Source organism: Theobroma cacao, chromosome 6 (assembly GCF_053813885.1).
Source record: "Theobroma cacao isolate CCN51 chromosome 6, ASM5381388v1, whole genome shotgun sequence".
NCBI lineage: Eukaryota > Viridiplantae > Streptophyta > Magnoliopsida > Malvales > Malvaceae > Theobroma > Theobroma cacao.
In genome coordinates this window covers 24,053,307-24,077,090 of record NC_142644.1, presented here as the reverse complement: position 1 = coordinate 24,077,090, position 23,784 = coordinate 24,053,307, and the positions used below count along the sequence as shown (strand labels likewise).

At 32.9% G+C, this 23,784-nt stretch overlaps 2 protein-coding genes and 1 pseudogene across 3 annotated transcripts; 2 read left to right on the top strand and 1 right to left on the bottom strand.

Annotated features, from left to right (window-relative positions):
• Positions 1–615: 615 nt before the first annotated feature.
• LOC148762212 (uncharacterized) lies at positions 616–1,323 on the top strand. The gene has a single exon (XM_088807661.1). The coding sequence runs from the start codon at positions 616–618 to the stop codon at positions 1,321–1,323; it is 708 nt and encodes a 235-aa protein (XP_088663787.1).
• Positions 1,324–10,773: 9,450 nt separating this feature from the next.
• Positions 10,774–19,469, top strand: LOC18596043 (DNA repair protein RadA-like protein). Its single transcript, XM_018123901.2, has 15 exons — positions 10,774–11,763; positions 11,860–11,915; positions 12,096–12,154; positions 12,301–12,372; positions 12,555–12,638; positions 13,415–13,522; positions 13,859–13,921; positions 15,041–15,121; positions 16,055–16,120; positions 16,329–16,484; positions 17,043–17,120; positions 18,036–18,074; positions 18,374–18,456; positions 18,750–18,822; positions 19,156–19,469. Exons 1-15 carry the CDS (start codon positions 11,045–11,047, stop codon positions 19,324–19,326), a joined length of 1,908 nt encoding a protein of 635 aa, XP_017979390.1. The 5' UTR covers positions 10,774–11,044; the 3' UTR covers positions 19,327–19,469.
• LOC18596042 (ATP-dependent 6-phosphofructokinase 6-like) lies at positions 19,417–23,720 on the bottom strand (annotated as a pseudogene). Its single transcript, XR_016027057.1, has 13 exons — positions 23,430–23,720; positions 23,105–23,151; positions 22,943–22,982; positions 22,599–22,661; positions 22,365–22,502; positions 22,128–22,286; positions 21,947–22,000; positions 21,725–21,793; positions 21,470–21,599; positions 20,679–20,944; positions 20,286–20,334; positions 20,013–20,167; positions 19,417–19,888 (listed from the first exon to the last, which is right to left on the bottom strand). The product of XR_016027057.1 is annotated as an ATP-dependent 6-phosphofructokinase 6-like (transcript).
• Positions 23,721–23,784: the final 64 nt, after the last annotated feature.

The following is a 23,784-nucleotide window of genomic DNA, read 5'->3' as shown; positions in this document are numbered from 1 at the left end:
ATAATAGAAAAGTGAAGAGCAAGATAAGTGTTATATTTTATTATAAACATAAACACTTAAAATTCCTACCATCTTCAAGATATTCCGAATTCCTTATAATCTACTTGCTACAGAGTTGGCTCTAAGGCCAAACAACTTTGCAAACCTTCGAATATATCTAGCGGTCTATTTCGTAAGTGCAATACAAAAGTTAGATGTTGGTTTCATTGTATCATTGAGACTATTCGCATTATTCCTTTTTGCATACCGAGTGGTGGGGGCGAAATAAATCTTAAAGATAGACATCAATTTGAAAGATTTGCCTTGAAGCCAATTTTGTCTATTCTTGAATACCGTATAAAAACCCCCCATATGCACCAACAGTTTTAAAACTTATTTTCATGGTATTCAAAATGGCTTTACTCAAGGAGATGGCTACCAATATTGTCAAGATCGCTTTGATGGAGAAGACTTCATTCGATGGCAGAAAAAGATATGCTTCCTCCTCACAACACTCAAAGTCGCTTATGTTCTAAATACACCACGACCAAGTGAGGAAGATGGTGAAGAATCTACAGAAAGAAGTCGTTCGAGGCTAGTGCAAGGCAATTGTGGGACAAGTTGGAAGCAAGATACATGGCGGAAGATGCAAGCAGCAAAAAATTCTTGGTTAGTCGTTTCAATAACTTTAAAATGGTTGATAATCATTCTGTCATGGAACAATTGCATGAGCTTGAATGCATTCTCAATAGCTTTAAGCGATATGGTCTTAAAATGGATGAAGCTATTGTGGTTTCTTCAATAATTGATAAGTTTTCCCTTTCATGGAGAGACAAGAAGAAATTCCTTAAACATAAAAGGGAGGATATGTCTCTCGAAGACATTGATAATCATCTTCGAATAGAAGAAGATTATCATAAGCAAGAAAAAGTCAAGCAAGAGGAAAAAGATTCTAATGAAAAGAATCTTGAAACTTCAAAGGTCCATGTGATGGAACACAAACCATCAAACAAGCTGATCTTACGCAACAAAAGAGAACATTCGGCGAGTATGAAAGACAAAAGTTTTAAGTTCAAAAGGAACAAAAAAGGGCCATGTTTTCATTGTAACAAACTTGGTCACTTTAAAGTGGAATATAGACTTTTGAAAAGCAAGACACAAGGTGTGAACAATAACAAGTTTGTGGCTGTGGTTTCTGAGGTTAATCTTCTCCAAGATAATGGAGCATGGTGGATTGACACTAGTGCAACTAATCATGTATGCAACGACAAAAGTTTCTTCAAGACTTTGGAAGAAGTCAATGATGGAAACATGTTATACATGGGAAATTCCTCCACTACATAAGTGAAAGGAAAAGGCACCGTGGAACTTGTGTTTACTTCTAGAAAGATACTTATACTAAACAATGTCTCTTTTATGTACCAAAAGTAAGAAAGAACCTGTGTCGGGTGGCTTGTTGAATAAGTATGGTTTCAAATTAATATTTGAAGCAGATAAGTTCATCTTTACAAAAGGTGGACAATATGTGGGAAGCGGATATTATTGTGAAAACATGTTCAAGCTTAATGTCAATAAGAATATTACTAGTTGATTGTTTTGATACATATGCACCGGTAGCAAGAAAAGCTACAATTATAGTGCTTATGGCACTTACATTTATATATAAGATGGTAATTCACCAAATGGATGTTAAAACAGCATTCCTAAATGGTGAATTAGATGAAGAGGTGTATATGGAACAACCTGAAGGGTTTTTCTTTCTTGGTCAAGAAAAGAAAGTGTGTAAGCTTGTAAAGTCCTTGTATGGATTAAAACAAGCGCCTAAACAATGGCATCAAAAGTTTGATGAGGTTATGCTAGCTAATGGCTACAAGATCAATCAATCTGACAAGTGTGTCTATAGTAAGTTCCATAACAGTAGAGGTGTCATCATTTGTTTATATGTGGATGACATGTTAATATTCGGTACCAATTTGGAACAAGTGGAAGACACAAAAAGGTTCTTGTCAAAGAATTTTGACATGAAAAATATGGGCATGGCGGATGTTATTCTTGATATAAGAATAATGAGAGACAATAATGGCCTAACATTGTCTCAATCTCATTACATCGAAAAGATTGTAATAAAGTATGGAAAGTCAGATTATATGCCCATGACTACGCTTTATGATTCTAATTTAAGAATAGTAGCCAATGATGACAAGCCAATAGCACAAAATGAATATGCAAAGGTGATTGGTTGCCTAATGTATGCAATGGTCTGTACAAGGCCAGATATTGCTTTTGCGGTTGGGATGCTAAGTTGGTTTACAAGTAATCCGAGTAAAAAGTACTAGTATGCTGTTCATAGAGTTCTAAGGTACTTAAATAGTACAAAGAATTATAGCATCTGCTATTTAGGTTTTCCATCGATTTTAGAAGGGTATACAGATGCAAGTTGGAACTCAAATAGAACGGATTACATATCCACGACTGGATGGATTTTTACACTTGGTGGGGGTGTTGTTTCTTGAGGTTCTAAGAAACAATCTTCTCAAGCAAACTCCACCATGGCAACTGAATTTATAGCCTTAGCATTTGCCACCCAAGAAGCGAAATGGTTAAGAGATTTACTCTATGAAATTTCGTTATGGCCTAAGCCAATGGCACTAATCTTAATACAATGCGACAATGAGGCAACTGTATCAAAGGCATATAATCAAGCTTATAATGGAAAGAATCGATATATTGGACTTTGACAAAGCATTGTAAGGCAAAGGATTAGTGATGGTATAGTCACTATAAGTTATGTGAGGTCTGGTGAAGATTTAGCAGATTCGTTTACCAAAGGTCTAAAAAGAGACCTGGTTTTAAAGACCTCAAGAGGGATGGGTCTCAAGCCTATTAACTAAATCGCCAATGGTGGGAGCTCACCTCGACACTTGTGACTGACCTACAAGTCTTGGGTACTGCTACCACATGGTGATTGCAAGCACTAAAAAATATTTTTCATCCCAAGATGTATAGTGTTTGGTTCCCTTAATGTGTAAGGTAAGGTTGAACAAAAAGTTCTTAATAGACCCATAACATGTATATGTTGAAGTACTATAATTACGGGGTACTTTCGATAGGGGCTACCTATATGAGTGGAAATGTGGCCACTTCTAAGAGTTAAAGGCTTGACTCTGACAGCACTCATGAATGGATGCAAAACACATGGCCATAAACGTGTTGGCAAAACTAGATATAATGTGAGCAAGGAAGCTTGTGTGTGTTTAGTGACCTGACTAGTCAATGAAGAATCGATGGTTCAATGCTTGATCAACCACTCAATTCAGACTAGAACCAACCACACTCACTAAGTGAAGGTTCAAATCTACGGGATACCTTATTTATGCACAAGTTTCCCAAAGTTATTAGTATTTGGAAATTTTGAAAATGGTGGGAGATTGTTGGTGTATTTTCAAAATTAAAGGTTATTTTACATTATGAAAAGCTATCATTAGCTCAAAAGTTATGTCACGAAAAGTGACATAATGTATCTATTAAATATAAACATATTTTCATGTGAATGGTTATGTCTCTTGGAAAATGACATCAAAAAGTTAGGAGATATGATTGAAAAGACACAATTGCTCAAAAGTTAAAGTGAAAAGTTATTGTTTCAAGTTATAACTTAAAGGTTATAATTTATGGGATGAATAGTTATCTATTCAAAAGATGACTAATTGAAACAATAACTATGTCTAAAAGTTGTGTTGACAAAAATCATAAATATGCTTTTTAGACAAAAATGTGTCTTTATGAAAGGATTGTGTTCTTGAAGAAGAGACACTTTGAAGCCTATATAAAGGGCTTGGTGCCAACCATTTTGACACACCAAAAATTCAGAGAAAAACAAGAGCAGAAAAGTGAAGGGCAAGATAAGTGTTATGTTTTATTATAAACATAAACACTTAAAGTTCCCACCATCTTCAAGATATTTCGAATTCCTTATAATCTACTTGCTGTAGAAAGTTGGTTCTAAGGCCAAACAACTTTGCAAACCCTCAGGTGTATCTAGCGATCTACTTCGTAAGTGCAATATAAAAGTTAGACATTGCCTTCATTGTATCCGTGAGACTATTCGCATTATTCCCCTTTGCATACCGAGTGGTGAGGGTGAAATAAGTCTTAAACATAGACGTCAATTTGAAAGGCTCGTCTTGCAGCCAATTTTGCATATTCTTGAATACCGTATAAAAAACCCCCCGTATGCACCAACAGTTTTGACGGTAGCCTCCGAGTCCTTCCCCTCTCTTTTCTCTGCATCTTAGAGTGCCGCCTGGAAATCGCTCCTGATCGTTAGCTTTTTCGCACTTGTTTGTACCCAATCAAAGTTTCACCCCTTGACCAATCATTGAACCCATCTACTCCAGAACAACATTACCAAGTGATTCGTCCAGTCCCTTGAGATGGAAGACAAGGTGGTGTAATCAAATGTTCCATGAAAAACAAGTGCTAATAAAATGACAAATGAAAGCAGAAGTTGGTATTCCTGGGAGGTGGAAAGCAAATGAAGAAACACAAGAAATCTATGAATCCAAAACAAGTTTGATTGATGCTATTCCTTACCAAAATTAAAATTTTGTAATTAACTTAACTTTTTTGTTTTGCTCCTATTAAATATATACATTTAATTTTAAGTGATTTTTGTTGTTGCCTGTGTTAGCTTAATACTTGTTTTTTATTTATATTAGAGTGTAATCTGTACTATGCATTCAGAACATAATCATTTGATGTATGAATAAAATATAAAATTAAATTATATTAATAATAAAGATTAATACTTAAAAACAAATGGTAAATCAATGTATTATTTACAAATATGAAATTACATTGTAATTTGTAAAAATAAATGTCAAAAAATCAATAGATATTTTGATGGTTATTTGTGAGTTAACTTGAAAACTTCTATCGTATTGAAAACACAAATCAAATTTCTCTAATGGTGTTGTTTCTCAAATTAAAAACAAAATAAGTTAAAAAATTAAATATATATAAATTAGTTACATGCAAAAAAATTTAAAGCGAAAACAAAAATAATAAATATAGTAAAAGAATTAGAGATTTGGTTCGAAAGATAAATAAGTTGAGAAAACAAAAAGAAGCAAAAGAAGAAAAACAAAGAAAATGAGGAAGGAAGGGATAAAGAGAAAAACTAAAACTAAAAAACTAAAGAAGAAAAGGACAAACAATTCTATGAAGAGAAACAAAAAAAATTGTAAAATTAAAACAATACTATTCAATTACATTTTTGAAAACTAGTCCAAAAACTACATCAATTTTAAAAACCAAAAATTCATGCATAAAAAAAACCCACAAGTAGTTCATATTTACTTATATGACAATTTTTTCTCAAAAAAAAGGATAAAATTATAAATGTAATCAATAAAAAAATTTAACAATAATAGAAAGCATAGTAAAAAATTAAAAAAAGAAAAAAAATAAACAAATCTCAAAACTCACTAAATCTGCAACTTGATAATATTTTATCAATAATATACAATTATAAAGTGAATGATGGACTAATAATATATTTTGTAAAAATACATTTATTTAAGATATTTTTGAATATTAAGAAAGTAATTACAAAAAATAATCAAATAAGTGGAAAAATAAACATATAGCAAAATAATAATGACAAACATGTAAATTAAGGAATATATTTCTAGTAAAAAGCATATTCTTACTCAAAAGATAATTAAAAATAAGGTAAAATATCTCAACTCTTTAAGTTGTAATCGAAATTTTAAGTGGATCCATTAGTTTTCAAAATAGACACTCTATCTTAAAAATACAAATACTATTTACAAAGATTAGGTAAAAACTAATATGTCTTTTTTTTATTAATTTAAAAAATTATTATTATATTTCAAAAAAATTAAAAAAACAAGAGAAACGAGCACCACCCAATGCTCCCAAGGGAGGGAAGCACTAGATCGATTCTCGCAATAGAGGGAAGCACAGGTCTCCCTTAAGAAGCCCCAAATCGAGCCCTATTGGGCTCTCTTTGGGAAGCACAGGTGATCTGGTGCTTTCTTGGGAGTCTTGATCGAGCTTGCCAAAGTTTTTTTTTAATTAATAAAAAAATAATAAATAATAATTTTGAAAATTAATCAAGGGTAAAATTATCTTTTTACTCTTGCCACATCAGCAAGTCGATGGAAATATTAACGCTTGACTAATGACTGGATTTACATGTCCAGCAAAAAATATATTTTTGGGGCGAAGTGTTCATTTTGAAAATTAATGGACTTCTGTGTAATTTTGATTAAAATTGAAGGAGATAAAGGCATTTTACCCTTAAAAATAAACTTATATGATGTATATGAAATAAGATGAGTAATAGGTAAAAGAAGCCAATAATTGATACAACCTGAGTAAAAGTGCAAGTAAATTATTTTCTACAATAGAATAGTATAACTATACACCTAATCATATAAGATAAAAATAAAAAAAATTTAAAAACTTTGATGAAAGGCTTTTAGTTTCTATATGGAAGCAACAACATTATAAGAATAAAAATAATAAAGAACCCAAATAATAAAAATTTGAATAAACAGAAGATCTAGAAATTAAGAAATTAAATAAGAACAATATATAAAATACCTTTAAAACAATTGTAATTGGAAGTTATCTTAAACCGATAAAAATCATGATTGTACAACAAAATAAAACAACACTAATCAATTGCATTCCAAGATATTAATCCAAAAATCGTATCAACTTAAAAAACAAAAAAATTCATGCATAAAAAAAATAACAACAATGGGTAGTTAATGTTTACTTGTATGACAATTTTTCTGAAAAATTAGACAAAATTGTAAATATTATCAATAAAGAAATAAAACATTAAGAATGAATAACAAAAAATTAAAAAGAGAAAAAAACTAAATAAAGAATTCAATATCAAAACTCACAAAAAAAATACCCATTTATTATGTTTCAACTTTTCATTTTCTTTTTTTTTCCTTTTTAACAAATCATGCCTTTTATAGTCTCCCGTTTAAGATGGCTTAAACATTAACATAAATAAAATACCTTCAAAATTAATAATGATAACCAAACAAAATAAAACAAATAACATACAATCATCAATGAGGAACAAATAAAAAAATCACAATGAGGAACAAAAGCCAAAATCAATTACATACAACCTAAAATCTCTAAATCCAAAAACATTAAAAAAAACAAAAATAGATAAAAAATAAGAAGGAAAGAAGGAAACCCAACAACTAATTTCTATAACTTAAAGAAAAACTAAATAAAAGAACACCATAAACAAACAAAATCTATATTATTAAGTAATATGTTGAAGCAATATGTTCCTTTAATTAATAAATTAATATGAAAAAATATATATATTTTTAAAAAATCTATATTACTAAGTAATATGTTGAAGTAAACGTAAATAGATAAAATCATCCTCAACATCCTTCGAAATACCCAAAACCTCACCAGTAAAAATATCAAACAAACACCCTCAATGAATAACAAAATACCACACATGTCCTAAGGACTATTCAGTCCAAATCAAGTTACCATGTGTCAAACAGTTAGGCTACGTAAGTGTCGACTAACTAGCTTATTTAGGGACAACTTTTAATGTAGATAGATTATTATAATAATAATTATATAATAATATTTATAATTATTTTAAAATATAAAATTTATAGTATAAATAGTTTAATTAATTTTATAATATTAATTTATAAATTATTCAATAATTTTGAAATTAAGAAAAATATTTCTAATGAAAGTTATTCAAAACAATTAGAATTTTTATTTACAAATTGGATAAAGCTCATCAATATTTATACTAAATAATATTTAAAATGACAATTTAAAAATAAAATTGGATTTTACCTATTTAAAAATTATGTCTATTTCTTAGTTTAAATTTCAATCCTTTTGTAAATATTTTTATATAATAATTAAAAATTATTTAAAATAAAAAATGACAATTTATAAGTATAATGAGTAAAATATTCATTTCATTAATTGAATAATAATAAAACATTTAAAATGTCAATTTAGAAATAAGGTTAGATTTTATTGCAATTGTGCTTACTTCTTAATTTGAATTACGATTCTTGTTTGATATATTACTACATAAAATTATAAATATTATTTATATAAAAAAATTATTTAAAACGGATTATTACAATATAGAAATATAATGCCTTAAAATTTATGCTTTCATCAATAAAAAAAATTTCTACATCTGTACTTTCATACATATTAATATCTAGTTGTGTATCAATGCTTATTTTTTATTTATTTTTAAATAATAATAATTATATAGAAAATAACAAGTAATCACGTTGCACCCTACTATGGCAACAGGATGCCTTGTCAACACAGGCTGGTCTGGTGGAAGGCTATGGAAGCCGTATCAAGTTACCTTACACCCCGAAAATCATTGGTGCCATTCACTCTGGCAGCCTCTTGAATGCAACTTACCAGAAAACTGACGTGTTTGGGCTAGAGATCCCCACTGAGATTGAAGGAGTGCCTTGCGTCCACGGAATGCTTGGGCTGACAAGAAGGCATACAAGCCGTGGCGGAGGCAGAGAGGGTGACGTCCGCCCTTCAATTTTTATTTTTTAAATTTTTATAAGTATAAAATTATAAATATATAAATTTATCACTTCTATTTAATTCAAATGAAAATTAGCTTGTTATAGTGGTAAGTCATTTATGTTAAATTTTAGAAGCTTGACTCAATTTCTTTGAGATCTAAAATTTAAAATTATTTTTTTATAGAGTAAATCTAAATTTTGAAATTATTTTTTTAATTTTTTAGAAAGTTAAAGATGCATTGTTTAACTATAAGAGTAAACTCAAATTTGAAAATTATTTTTCTTTTTTTCTTATAGAGTAAATGATTCATTGCTTAACTCTGGCTAAAGAGTATAATTTTTTGTTTTGATTTTTTTTACAATTTGTTGATTCGATTTAAACACTTATACAATATATACTTTTCTTAAAAACTTTTTTATTTTTTTTAGCATAACATTTTTAAAATATTTTATATTATTATATAAAATATGTTATCTTCTTATGAAGTAAAAGATATATTGCTTAGGGTCCATTTGGTAATCGGACAATAACGTGTTGGAGGAAAATTTTTTCTATGTAAAATATTTTACAGAAAAATTTAATGTTTTTTTTTTGTTTGACTAAACTGTTGAAATCATTTTCTGTTGTTTGAATCATCTTATGGAAAATATTTTCTATCATGATGGAGTTATATAGGTGTTAAAATAATAAATAAGAATTGATTATAAAACAATATTGATATTTGGTTTTCACTAATTTGAGATCAAAATTAAGAATGAAAATGAAAATGAACAAAATCAATAATGATATTTTTCTAAACATTCAACCACATATCTGTAATGAAAATAAATTCTAATTTTTTAAAAAAATTTTATCTCATCACTTTTTTATCATAGCTATAAAATTATAAATATTTATCAATTGTGCAAGATATTCAAAAATTATACTTATAAATATGTATTCATTAAATGATGATCATTAAAATATTTTTTATTATATATTTTTAAGATTTAAACTTATTTTAAATGTGTATTCATCAAATGACGATAATTGAAATATTGTTATTATAATTATTAGTAAGATTTGTTCAATTTATAAATAAAAAATTTATGCATTGAATGATTTCATTAAACTTTTTTTTTAATTTTAATAGTATTGTATAATTTAAACATTAATATTTTAAATTATTTTTTAAAGTTAAATATTAATATTTTTTATTATTTTAATATTTTAAGTTAAATATTAATATATTATAGGTTTAGTATAAAAGTGTTTTTGTTGTTCTCTGAAAAATGTCTTACGCCTTTCAAGACCATAAGACATTTTACGTGGTCACCCTTATTGACTTGTAAAATGTTTTATATTTGAAATCAATATTTTGTCTTTCAAACAATTATAAGTCTTAAAAATGTTTTTTGAAAAATATTTTACTTCAAAACAAACGTATCCTTAATTACTTTAAGAGTATAATTTTTTACTTTAATTTTTCTTATAATTTGTTGTTTTAATTTAAGCAATTATGTAATATGTCATATGCTAACATAAAAAATTAAAAAACTTCAATAATGTTATTTTACTTTTTCAAATTAAATAGCTATAAAGTAATTGTTAAAAATATTAATACGAATTTAATTATTGATGAATTTGAAAATATAAAAACATGTTAAGCATAGCTTACAATACTTAATGTAGAAACTCAATATTTATTTTTATTTATGCTTTATGTCTATTTATATTGATAAATTTAAAAATATATATTCAAATTGTTAATAAAATTTTATGTTATAATTTAATTTTATTTTAAAAATAATTAATTTTTAATCCGAATGAAAGCATTGATCGGATTCACGGCTTTGTATAATTACTCTTTATTCATGCTCGTACAAAATTTTGGATCCCCAGTGCATATAAGGACACACTGTTTAAATTGGCTGGCCTGTCGAAGAGCAGCTATGAGACCTTCACCAACTACAAGATTGGCGAGGACAACAAGCTGACTGAGGAGATCCTCGCAGCTGGTCCAAACTTTTAAATCTGGACCAATGAAGAAGGGAAGAAATTGTTCCATAAATGATCAAAAATGTGAGAGAAATAAGATTTTGTTGGTCATTTGTAACCTTAATCCATAAATTATTTTTTAGTCAATACTCTATGCTTCAAATATTGATGGAAGTGAATTTAAATTGTTAGTGACATTTTCAAGTAATTTGGGTTGACAGAGTGAGTATTTGGTGCTGGACTTAAGTTTTACTGCATTTTGCTTCAGAAAGACATGGGAATTGAGCGTTAAGGACATTGGGCTGTTAGAAGTTGGAAGCAAGATCTTAAGCACCTTGTTTAAAACTTGGCGGGGTTCTCTTCTCTGTCATTTCAATCTTCCGCCAAAACCTTAAGCTAAAGCCTGCTCTAGAAACAGAGAAAATCCCTCTCTCCCTCGCATTCCCAGGCTACTTCACAGTTTCTCTTATGCAAAATCATAGAAATGAAAGCTATAAGATCAATTTACTACACCCATAAACACTTCCTTCTCCTTAATCCCACCAGAATCCCTATTTCCATCTCCTTCCTTTCCCGCCATTTCCACTTAACCAACCCCCGGTTCGCTCTAAATTTCCCTGAAACCGATGGAACCGACAAAACCCCTCGTGTGTGGACCGTCTACGAGCCACTTACCGGTGAGCTCTCCATCCGTAGCAGCAAACAGAAAAGCACTAACCAGGACGTGGAGTCGGGTTCCGGAGACGAAGAAAATGCGGATTTCGAGACTGAGAGGACTTATGGGAAGGCCAAAAATGCTAATTGGAGCAATGGAACCAAAATCCACAAGGGATTCTCAGGTTCTAACGATAGGGCTCGTTATTCTCCCAAGGAGAACACTGATGGGATGAGCCGAAAGAAGACGTTTTCGGTTAATGGGTTGGGACTGGACATAGTTGGGAATAAGAAGAAAGGGAAAGGTAAAGTTAGGTGGGTTTGTGAGGATTGTGGATACTCAGATGGACAGTGGTGGGGAGTTTGCCGTTCTTGTGATCGTTCTGGGACGATGAAGAGGTTTACGGAAGGAGAGACTAAGAACAGAGGGTTAGAATTTTCGGAAACTGTGTTGCGGTCTTGGCTCCCAAAGGATGCAGGGGATGTGGAACCGGTTAGATTGATGGATGTTAACTGTGGGATTAAGAAGATGGATTACCGGATTCCACTGTAAGTTCCTTTTTTTTTTCCCCCAAAGTTAAAGAATTTGAAAACATTCTATTTAGGTATATATATCAATACATGTTTTTGTTTGGTAATATGTAGGCTTGGACCCTTTGGTAATGAAGTTGCTAGGGTGCTTGGTGGTGGCCTTGTTCCAGGTTTGGTTCATGTTCATAATCTTTCTGTTGATTAATTTTGAAATTATTGCCTCTAAAAAGTTTGGAAAAGAAAGAAAAACATGATAATGTGGTCTGAATGCATCTTAAATAATTGCTTAAATTTGATATGTTGAGTTAATGAAAGCTTATTCCATTTGTGTATAATTTTCTGGTTTAAAGGTTCATTGGTTTTGATTGGTGGTGATCCTGGTGTTGGAAAGAGTACCTTACTGTTGCAGGTACAAGTTTGCAGCATTTGAGGGTGTCCGTTCTTCTTTCTCTTATCTTTTTTAAGAAAGGATACTCTTCTGTTGTCAACTCATGTTGACATTCTTTTCTTGGCAATAGCTGTCTTATGATGTTAAATTCTCTTCTTACTCTATAGATGGCTGCTTTAATTGCTGAGGGGCAAGACTCAGATGAACCTGCTTCTGTAGTATATGTCTCTGGCGAAGAGGTTTGTTTTCGTGAAGCCTCATACTGGTCAGCTCTCCAAGCTTTACTACATTGCACATATAGATAAGTCATTGACCTTAGCACTATTAAGACAACGCCTGTTTTTCCGTGAATATGCCAGCATGATGATATTAACTTGGTAAGTTAGAGTGTTAAAATTCATTTGTGGCTTCCTTGTGTCAGAGTGTTGAACAAATTAGCAGCAGAGCTGAACGCATGAAGATTGGAGCAAATGATCTTTTCCTATACTCTGGAACGGATATTGAGGTATATGATTCTGAATTTATTTTCACTAATTTTGCTTATCATCATCTATCTGTTATTCTTTACACCACTTGTTGACTCATAATTCTGTCAATATGATCTTATTGGCCCTTTTGGTTTCTCTTTTATTAAAGGAGTAGTAATATATTTTTCTGCTACTACTGGATCTACCGTGAAAAGTAAGCTTTTTCTGTTTTAAATTACCATGACTCAGTTATTAATTCGATTACTTCAAAAGCTTAAAATTACTTACTCAATCACCTGGAAAAGCTTAAAATTACTTACTCAATTACTTGAAATGCTTAGAAAGATGCAGCCACATCTTTTCACTGCAAAAGGGTGGCAGGATCTATCTGGAGGAGCAGGGAGAGTCTGAAACATTAGGTTTTCTGGTATGAGCAAACTGAAAAAGGCTCTTTGCTAGGTCTAAAATGAGCCTAGTGCATGAGGATTGACATTGTGTGATATTGGGAGGGATGGATACATGCAGCCATATGCCTGCTTTTTGGTGAGGCTGTATCTGCAACCTGAACCTATGACCTCCTCTCATATCAAGCAGCCTTCCTGTTGCACCAAGTTTCATCTTCAATCAATTGACTGCGTATAATTGCGAAATCTTTTTCTTAAAATTTTCCCCCTCTTAGCTGTTTTGTCCATTTATCTTCCAGATTGAAAGAGTATTGGTGATCTACCATATTGGAAATGAAATGGATGATTTTCCTTGTACAGCTAACCAGTTGGTGAATCTTAAAATAATTGGTGGAATTGCTGCCTTTCAGGACATATTGATGAAAATTCAGCCCCTCTCGCCTCGGGCTCTAATTGTTGATTCAATTCAAACGGTGTATTTAAAGGAAGTTACTGGAAGTGCTGGAGGTCTCTCACAGGTTGGAATATTTTTGCACCATAACCTTTATGGATTCCTTTTGTCCTTACCCTTTGGCATTACGTACGGATTGACTTAGTTCTGAGCCTTATATGTTAAAATCGTTAGCACTACATAAACCATTTTCTCTTTGTAATGTTTTGTACTTCCTTAAGTAATCCTATTTTTCACATAAAGTTCAACCAGTTTCCCTGTTAAGTTGTTAGCAATGGCTATATAAAAAGTTTTATAGAACAATATACTTGTGTGTGTCTTTTAGGGAGTGGGGGTGTTTAATTCTCAGTTGCTGTGAGGGCAGTATTTTTGCTAAGGAGTGACACTATTTAGTCAATGACAGGTTAGGGAATGCACATCAGCTTTGCTGCGGTTTGCAAAAAAAACCAACATCCCAGTTCTTTTGGTAAGCATAAAATTCTTACTCTTAAATAGGGTAATTGAATATGTGGGTTTTTATTTATTATTTTTTTGACTTGTTATGTCAAATTTGGTAGTATGTTAAATAAACAGATAGTTTTTATGAACATGGTTTGGATGGTTCCCAAGCATTTCTTTTGTGTGGCTGCTCCTTTAGTTTAGCTGTTTGGAAATTTGAAGATTTCTATATTGTTGCTCAGCTATTTAGGGGAGATTTACTATTAATGTTTATTCTTCAAGCACATTGCTGGTGCTTAGTGGCTAAGAAAACGAAGTCATGCAAATGTATATTTATTGCTGATAATTAAGCTGGAGGTATGCTTCTAATGGAAGGGCCTTTCTGCTTTTAGCACTTGAAAGGGTGCAAGGAAATGAATTAACTGACTAAAAGGAAGCATAGCATGAGACTGTTGAAGGATAGAGCACTTACATGATGTTCTCAAGCAAAGTTAATCTGCATTAGATGGTAATCTGGTAATTCGGGCAAGATGATTTACTGTTGCCTCTTGACAGATGATTGATGATAAGCATGTTAAAAATGATAACTTGATTGTCATAGGGTTAGATGGATGCTAACCAGGTGATTGCTTTTAATGTCTAATATATATCCTGTGTTTGATGCATTTTGGCTGTTTGGGGTTGAACCTGCACAGTAGTTGCAAAAGGTAGATAAATACTAATGATTTATCTTTATTGCTAAGCTTTTGGCAATAGACATGGTGGTAAAGAAGTGAGAGGAGACAAGAATAGGTCATGGATTTAAATCTTATCATCTATAAGGAAAAGAGAATGAGAGCGATGTGGGGATGGAGAGGATTATTCTTGAGCACATGCATAATATGGCAGAATTTGGTCATACAAATTCAGTTGTCATACTTTATTTTTATGAAAAGGTGCGCGAGTAGGCTTTTTACGTCTTAGTCTTCACTTCTTCACATTGAGGTATACATTTGTGCTTGTGCTAATAAATTTTTTAATGAAAATGTTGCATGAGTAGGCTGATATACATGTTTTGCTGACCTTTGTTTGCTTTAACTTCATCCAGTCACATTATTGGTTCTGAGTTCTGCTTTCAGACTTTTCCTCTTCTTTTTTGTAATGCCAGGTTGGGCATGTTACAAAATCTGGTGATATAGCAGGACCTCGTGTCTTGGAGCACATTGTAGATGCTGTCTTATATCTGGAAGTTGGTACCTTGTTGCCTCTTTTTATTTTTCACTATTGCTACTTTTGTTGTCTTTGTGTGGGTTTCTTTCTTTATTACACATCTCCTTTTTTTTATTTTTTTTAATTGGGTACAATGTTGTATGCTTCAGTTTATAGAAGCTCCTAACATTAATACAAGTTCAACAAGTTGGAGATACTGCATTTTTATCCTTGGAAAATTGAGTTACTTTATCCTTTGGTGAAATTGCCGTCTCATTTTATTCTCATCTCTCTAGAGCTTTTATTTTTCCCCTTCCACTTTTTTAAAAGTATTTTGAAGTGGCATATTTTGTCAGGTGTCCATACTAGAATTTTCTCACAGAAATTGCGTTAGCAACTATGATCAGTTACAATGTGAATATGTATCTGCCTAGTGATGAATATGGAAAGTATGTGCAGAGAACACTTTTGAGATTTTTGCACAAATGTTGGACAAAAAAGAAAAAGGAGTGTTTTTTTTTTTTAAATGAAACACAGGGAAAACTAGAAACACAGATCTACAGGTCATTGCAATTGTGGACTGCTTTTCAATGGCCTGTCATTACAAAAGAGAGACAAAAAGCTTGTTTAAAATGTTGATTATCAGATGTTAGCTCAAATTATATTAGCATCATGTTCTTTAACTTTGCAAAAATTTGCACATATTCTTTTTAATCTTCTTTGTTGATGACTAAAATGCTTTTACTTTCCATGAAATTTGTATTGAAATATAACTGATTGGAATACCCTTTTTTGTTTGAAACTGTATTTTTGGAGTTGTTGATATTTTTCTTCTTCTGACTGTAACCTATTATCCTAGTACTGTTTTTTACTCTTCATATTTTCCATTTCAGAAATAGTTTCCTTAGTGCCAGGAGTCAGTTCTTGAGATCATATATTATGGTTCTGATAACATAAATACTATCATTTGCAGGGGGAAAAGTGCTCATCTCATCGTTTGCTTCGATCTGTGAAGAATCGTTTTGGGTCAACTGACGAGGTACCAATGACAGAGATATTATGCTTTTTGCTTCTATTTAAATAAGAATGGCTCAGGGGGATCCTCAACTTGATTGTATTTTGTATCATCATCATATTTTTATTTTTTCTGTGTTGAATATCTTGTTAATGCTTTGATTTCTTTCAACTCAAATATTTCATGTGAATCCATCACTGGCTTTTGTATTGATGAGCGTTTCTACTGTCAGCTTGGAGTATTTGAAATGTCACAATTGGGACTGCAAGCTGTTTCAAACCCCAGTGAGATGTTTTTAAGTGATCAGAACTCAGATTCAGAGTTTTTAGCTGGACTTGCTGTTGCAGTGATTATGGATGGATCTCGGGCTTTCCTTATTGAAATTCAGGTACTTTCCTTTTATATGTTGTCCTTTTTATCTCATTTGCTTCATGTTTCTAACAACATTTCATTATCTGAGGGTTTCTACTTTTAATGAATTAATGGATATAAAATCTTCTATTTTATTATTGAGTACCATACTTAAAAGGATTATTATGAGTTCAGGACAAAGCAGTGAGCTTTACGATAATTATACTTTTAGAATTTTCTCCCTTGCATGGGGTTTATGGTTTATGATGGATTATTTATCTTTATCATGTATTTCTACAATTGGATCCTTTATTGGTTAAAAGGAAATATCAATATAAAGGTGATTTCATCTATGCAGTCAGAACTTTGTAATGGGTATCCTCTCCCTCCCATCCTCCCAATCACAAAAATAGGACTGTAGAAAGTTCTGGAGGGGTGGTTTTCGAAACCCAAACAAGGGAAAGGATACCATTCTCTTATAGCCCTCCCTTTCCCTCAATAATTTCCAGCAATTTTACTGTGTCAGTCTTGCAACATTTCTTGTTACTATCAGTGTCCAACAAATAATTTTAATTGACTTTATAATCCTGTGTAGGCATTGTGTGTATCTAGCTCAACAGTTTCTAGGCATGTTAATGGAATCCAAGCAAGCAGAGCTGACATGATTATCTCCGTAAGTGCCATTTAGTTCTCCTGTAAATATTTATCTCTGTGCCATGAAGGCCATCTTTTCTGATACTGTTACTTTTACTTATGTAGGTTTACAGGTTTTTTTTAGCAGTATGTAGTTATATTATATGTCATATGCTGTGATTTCCAGTCTCTTACCTCAACTGAGGTAGTCAAATGCTCATTTTCTCACTGCTAGTCTCAATGGTTAGGTTTTAGTTTATTACGTTAATTGTAATGCTGATGGATCCTGCAGTGAGATGATGAGACCAACCTTCAAATTTTCCATTACCTCAAGGCTTGGTGATTGTCCACTTATTAACATATAAGAAATTTGTCAATAGTGAAGTGAAAGGAGGGTTCCTCAGAAAGGTTCCCTCTTGTATCTTCAGTGTCAAGCATTGGTAAAGGTTTTCATCAGCTTGAATAATTAGGTTTTTCTTGAAAAGAAATGTTAATTATGAATGAAAGGTAAGGAAATAAGTACTCATTTTGGAATATTAGACTTTTCTAATTATGAATCTCAGAAGCAAATTATCTTATAATTAATTTAATATAGTTTAACAACTTGAGTTACTTGACTTTTCAATTTTCATCATTTTGATGAAAAAGGCAATTTGAACATTGGTATTTAAGTCAACTCATATCAGCAATCTCTACTCTCATCTTGCGGTGTAGGACTGGGAGTCTTATTTTTGTATGTCATTGTAATATTACTCAACAAGAAATCGTAGTGGTTTAAAACATATTTGCCTTATTACTTTACACGGTTTCTTCTCCAATATTGAACTAATTAGAACTTTTGAGTTAGGAATCAATCATTTGCGTGCTTTTACACATTTTGGTAACACTAGACTTTATTATTCTGCATTTACAAGGCTGCAATTCTGAATTGACTGTTTTAATGTATTAATTGTAGGTCCTTGCCAAGCAAGCTGGTCTAAAGATCCAAGAAAATGTAAGTTACTGTTTACTGTTTGTCCTCTCTGAGTCATTGTCCACTACTTATGGTTTGAAGTTCAGTACTTTTCCCTGTTCACCCTTATGAAATGAGATTTTAACTTCTTCTTTGATTGTGATTCCTTGTGTTTTTAGCATATTCTGTTAAGCATTGTCAATATATTGAAATTTAACTTATATTTGGTCGTGAATGTTTCAGCATTTGGATCTTTTAGTTACAGTAGTACAAAAAAATGAATGTATATTATATGTTCTTTTTAATATAATTATGTAATTTTTCTCACTTTATCATACCAGGCTGTTTTTCTAAATGTTGTCAGTGGAGTGTCATTGACAGAGACTGCTGGGGATCTTGCAATAGCAGCATCAATTTGTAGCAGGCATGGGATTTGTTTTGTTTAAGCTATGAAGTTTTTTCAGTAGATTTTGATTCTAGAATATAACTTTTTACTTGTTTTTCTTAATTCCTTCACTTTCATTTTATCACACCTGATTTCTACAATAAGGTTGCTATGTTCCATTTCATTAGTAATGACTCTATACTTGGTAAAGGCTTACAAGTTCCTGCACGCAGCACCTGAACAACATATTTCGTACCTTTTTTCTTGTTTTGGTAAATTATTTGATATATGTTGTTCTAAATTGATAAACATATGCTTCTTGTCTTGCTCAGCTTCTTAGAGTTTCCTATTCCCAATGGAGTTGCGTTCATTGGTGAAATTGGCCTTGGTGGTGAGCTTCGCATGGTAAGCATATGCTTTCCCTGTTATTACAATTACCTTGACAGTCTCCTTGTTGTGTTCATAGCTTCAAGTTCCAGTTTCCTTTTCTTTTCCGGGGGCAGAGGTTGGGGAAGGGGCATCCTTAAAATTCATCTGTTAAGCTTCTGATACAAAAATAGAAATCATGTCTTAGAAAATCCAATTTATACAGAACTTGATAGACTTTGATACTGTTTTGGTGGTGATGCTCTTAAGCTGAACTGCTGAAACTTTTTGGCGACAGCCTTGTTGAGCCTGGCTTTTTCTTCTTTTTTTCTTTTATCATTTGGTAACTTTTGTTCTATTGCAACATTTTAGGTACCGAGGATGGACAAAAGAGTAAGCACGGTTGCAAAACTGGGATATAAGAAGTGTATTGTGCCCATGTCAGCTGAGAAATCATTAGCAACTCTTGATTGTGGGGAAATGGAGATTATTGGCTGCAAGGATTTGAAGGAGGTCATCAATAATGTCTTCACTAAACACTGAAAGAGTTGGACATCATTGGTCCAGAAAATATGTATCACATCCTCTGTATGCTTTGATTTACTTAGTTGTATTTGTATGTAATTCCCATCATGTCAGTGGACATCTAAAGAATTAAAAATTTGACCCAAAGGATTTCAACTTTAGTCCCTGCTCTGCCAATTGGCTTCCAAACAATCTCAGAAGCCATTGAAATGCTTTAGAAAACATTTGTACACAACAAAACCATAACCACTCGGTACATCAAAACCGTCCAAAGCAATGGGATGTAATTTGCATAAAACGATATGAATGCCGGAGATTGAGAAGAAAGCAACAGGCAGCCAGAAAAGAAAGGAGATATCACAAACCAAAATTCTCTGGTGCCGCACGCAATTACTCAATTAAATTTCTTCACTTGATTTCCAAGTCCTCAATGGTCAATATGATTCTCCTCTACTTCTTCCTGTGTCTTCTTTTCCAAGAGCTGTTGTGGGCTAAAGAAGCTTGGTTGATTGGTTGATGAGAGGCACCTTGCCCACATCCTGTCCGTGATCACTACCTTATTCTGTTTTTGGGTAATACGCTGCGCATTACAAAGTAAACATTTATTCACTAGGGATCTAGAGAATGTATTAGCAGGCGACCGTACGTACTTTTGTCCATACAGACTACAAAGACGATGTAAGTCGTTTCCTTCAGGAACTTACATGGAATGGTATGTAAGCATGTCTTCCATTAACAGGACCAACAGTGAAGCCTGTATACCCAGCCATTGCACCATGAATGGCACTGTGAGCGAGGAGTGTGCAGTAGACGTTGTCAGAAGCATTACTTGGTATCGCACGGATCATGTAGGTGGGATCTGCCAGCAAATAAAAGCAATGCTATTTGCTTGGTTATATGGTTTTGTACGATATGGACCATAGAGAATCTAAACAGAGAGTGATGACTAAGACCATGCGGGGTTTTCAGCAACTAACCTATATATTTGAGATTCATAGCCATTTTTTGCTGCTTGCTGAAGTGGTCCTGCATCAAAGTTGACAAACAGGTGCAGTGAAGCAGCAGTTTTAGGAAGTAAAAGTATTCGTGGAATGAAAATTGAAAATATCCCATTTACACTGCTCCCCTCATTTACAAAAAATGGATGGATTTCTGATGAATGCCAAATATAGATCATATCTGAGTGTTGTGGAATGGAGGTGAAGACCCAATCACCCTACACCTAACTTAACTTAGGCAGTTAAACAAATTTTTATCAACGCCATCGACGGAAAATCTTGAGATTAATACTAGAACGCTCACCAGACAGACAGATGATTCAAATATTTGTATGACGCAAAACCAGTAAATTGTTCTAAAAGCATCTCTACCTTTATTTTCTGAGATATCCAAAAACCAATATCTTGGAGCTGCTTGTTCCCTGAAGCATCTTGCTTGTCGATGGTACGGATGTTTTCAGAAAGAAACTCCTGTCCTGCACCTTCAGCTACTACAATAACCATGTGCCCATTTTCTTTTAGTCTTTTTTCAATATATTCCAATAGTCCACCTGCTCCTTCAAGATAAAATGGTGACTCAGGGATCAAACAGCAGTCCACGTCTCTGCTTGCGAGAGTAGCGTACATTGCTATAAACCCTGTGTTTTACATAAAACAACTGGATTTACTTAATGCAGGATGCAAGCAGGAATAGCCATAGGATGATTGTAACAAGAAACCATCTGCAATGTCCGTAGTGATAGACGAGGAAGAAAGAAGTTATCTGGTGCTTAAACCATCCTATGAAAGACATCCTAAGTTCTGAAACAATTGATAAACAGGTCGAAGAAGATCTCAAAAAAAAGTGTCGCCATGCAAATCGATGATTCTTCAATTTAACAAACCACAGAAGATAGGAACAAAATGAAGAAGGTAACGAAACAATGACACCTCTTCAAAAGAAAATACACATGTGGTGTACAGAAATGAAATCAAATAAACATGGCTGCTGGAACTTTGCAGCAAGATGAAATTCAATCTTCATCTGTCTTTCCAAAGACACTCGAGGAAACACAATTCTTGAGTATCAAACCACAGGAACATTTCAGTATAGCAATGCAACATCCGAAATTAATCTTTACAATCATCTACTTGAATTAGCTGCATAGAGGTGTAAAATTTACCGCTGTGCCGACCCATCAACTTGACAAGACCAATACCATTTTCAACACTTTCTGATTCCACATGAGCTGCAGCAATCGCTCGTTGAGCCTCTTCAACAGCAGTATCAAAACCAAAAGATTTGTCTATAGCCTGTTACAAAAGGATCACAAATATTTATCAATATGAGTACTTTTAAAATAAGAAATCATACTAAGTCTGCAACAAAATATGGAGTAGATGACATGGTGTCTGCCAATTGTGCATGCCATAAGTACCGGAATATCATTATCAATTGTCTTTGGAATTCCAGCTACTGCAACTTTGAGGCCACGCCTTTTGATCTCCTGCATATAAGATAGGTTTATAAAAAACTAATCAGATGCTGACAACCATTTTCAAATAAACATCTCCCTAAGTTATAGTTGTGCAAAATTTACACATAGGACAGCCATTTGGTCCTAAGTTCAATCTTCAATAACAAAATCCATATCAATTACCTCAAATATCACAGAAGCTCCTTTCTGAGTTCCATCTCCACCGATGATGTATACCTGAGATATATCTAGTTTTAATGCTCAAATTCACACGTGGAATCACTTGCCAAATGTAAAGGCAGTATATGTTGAATATCAAATCTTATTTGTACAAACTACGAACGCCAGACCAGGAAAGACATACCTGATTAATTCCTCGATCTTGAATGCTATCAACAATCTTTGAGGTATCATTTCCTCCTCTTGACGTTCCAAGGATGGTACCACCACGTTTATGGATGTCATTTACAACTCTCGGTGTCAAAGGAACTGTGTTTCGAGCATAAAAACCTTTGTATCCTCCCTAGAAGAACAAATTAGCCTCAAACAATTAACTAACCACTCAATGTACTGAAATAAATGATGTTCTGAATACACTTACTTCAATCCCAAGAACTCTAGTGACACCATACATGTGGTATAATCCACAAACAATTTCCCTAATCACTGTGTTTAGACCAGGGCAGAGGCCACCACATGTTACAATGCATGCATGAACTTCATCAGATTCAAAGTACACCTGAAAAGATATAACAATAAATATCATTCTATCCGAATTTGAATAAGAATAGGAAAACCCAAAATTTTAAATGCAAAGACGCAAGAATTTCCAAACCTTCTGACGAGGCCCTGCTCGCCTAAAATGGGTTCCTCTCGGACTATCTTTTTGAACAACAATCTGTGAAGTGTGCATAGAAAGCAGAACACCATGTTCAGAAAGAATTACAGCAATTGCTGTGACGCAATGAGTTCAACTATTACACTGAAACAAGTGTGCAACCCAGAGCAAAATAAGTCATTCCCATGTTTATAAACAAGAGCTTATGTTTTACACACCATTACTACAATAAACTAATGTATCAAAAGAACCTGTGTCAGAATTTGAATGAAAGCGATATCTGTTGACGAAGAAGAATCAATAGAACAAAGAGCAAATTATGTGACAGATTTCATTTTTACCTTTTGGGCAACCGTATCATCAACGTTAACGAAGTACTGCCTGGTAGAAACAGAACAAAATAATTTCATGTAGAAAATCATTTAAAAGCAAATGCATCAATAATCAGACACTTAAAAAAAAAAAAGAAAAAAAGCTGATTTTATGACAAAAGACAAACTTACTTCACAACTGAATACGCAGGATTGTCTTGCAATGGATTCGTATGTGTCTGCCCAATTAAAAAAAGAGAAAAATGTGAGAACAGAGCACAAATTTTGGGTTAAAAGAAAAAGTTCATTTTTTTATAAGCTGCATGCAAACAGAGCCTTAAAGATTATTTATTACTTCTACTTAGTAACAAATAGTATAACTATATGCTGGGTAATTTGTGCTTGACTCTGTTTAACTTGAATTTTCTCATTTGATTTCATTGCTTTTCTTTTTCTTTGACTTTCGTACAGAAACCAAACAAAAGCTTAAGAGAGAGGAGAGTTAATTTATTTTTACAGGGAGGTCATGGATATAATCAGACAAGTGAGGGACGTCTTCGAGAACGTAACCACAGTCGCCGGTGACGATTTTGGGCTCGGTGATAGTCGTTGAATCGCCCATGTTGGTGTTGGCCGCTCTGGGACTTCTGGAACCAGAAAGAGGCAAGGTGGAGTAGTAACGCCGGTGATTGGCGGTTGCAGGATAAGTGTTCGTAGGGTCGAAGCACCGGAACCTGGGAGTGATACGTGAAGCAGAGCAGGAAATGGAGTCCATCGAGAGTTGAGAGAGAAAGAAAGAAACCAAGGATTCCAAGATGCGAGAACAGGCGCGAAGAGCGTGGAGCTATATATGGCCGTTGACAGGGGTCCCA

What these genes read in the sequence shown, in the direction of transcription:
- LOC18596043 (XM_018123901.2), top strand. Translation starts at nt 11,045, where the DNA reads ATGAAAGCTATAAGATCAATTTACTACACCCATAAACACTTCCTTCTC. An exon ending in ACTCTGGAACGGATATTGAG is followed by an intron (nt 12,639 to 13,414) that starts GTATATGATTCT and finishes GCTGCCTTTCAG; the next exon opens with GACATATTGATGAAAATTCA. An exon ending in ATGCTGTCTTATATCTGGAA is followed by an intron (nt 15,122 to 16,054) that starts GTTGGTACCTTG and finishes TATCATTTGCAG; the next exon opens with GGGGAAAAGTGCTCATCTCA.
- LOC148762212 (XM_088807661.1), top strand. Translation starts at nt 616, where the DNA reads ATGGCGGAAGATGCAAGCAGCAAAAAATTCTTGGTTAGTCGTTTCAAT.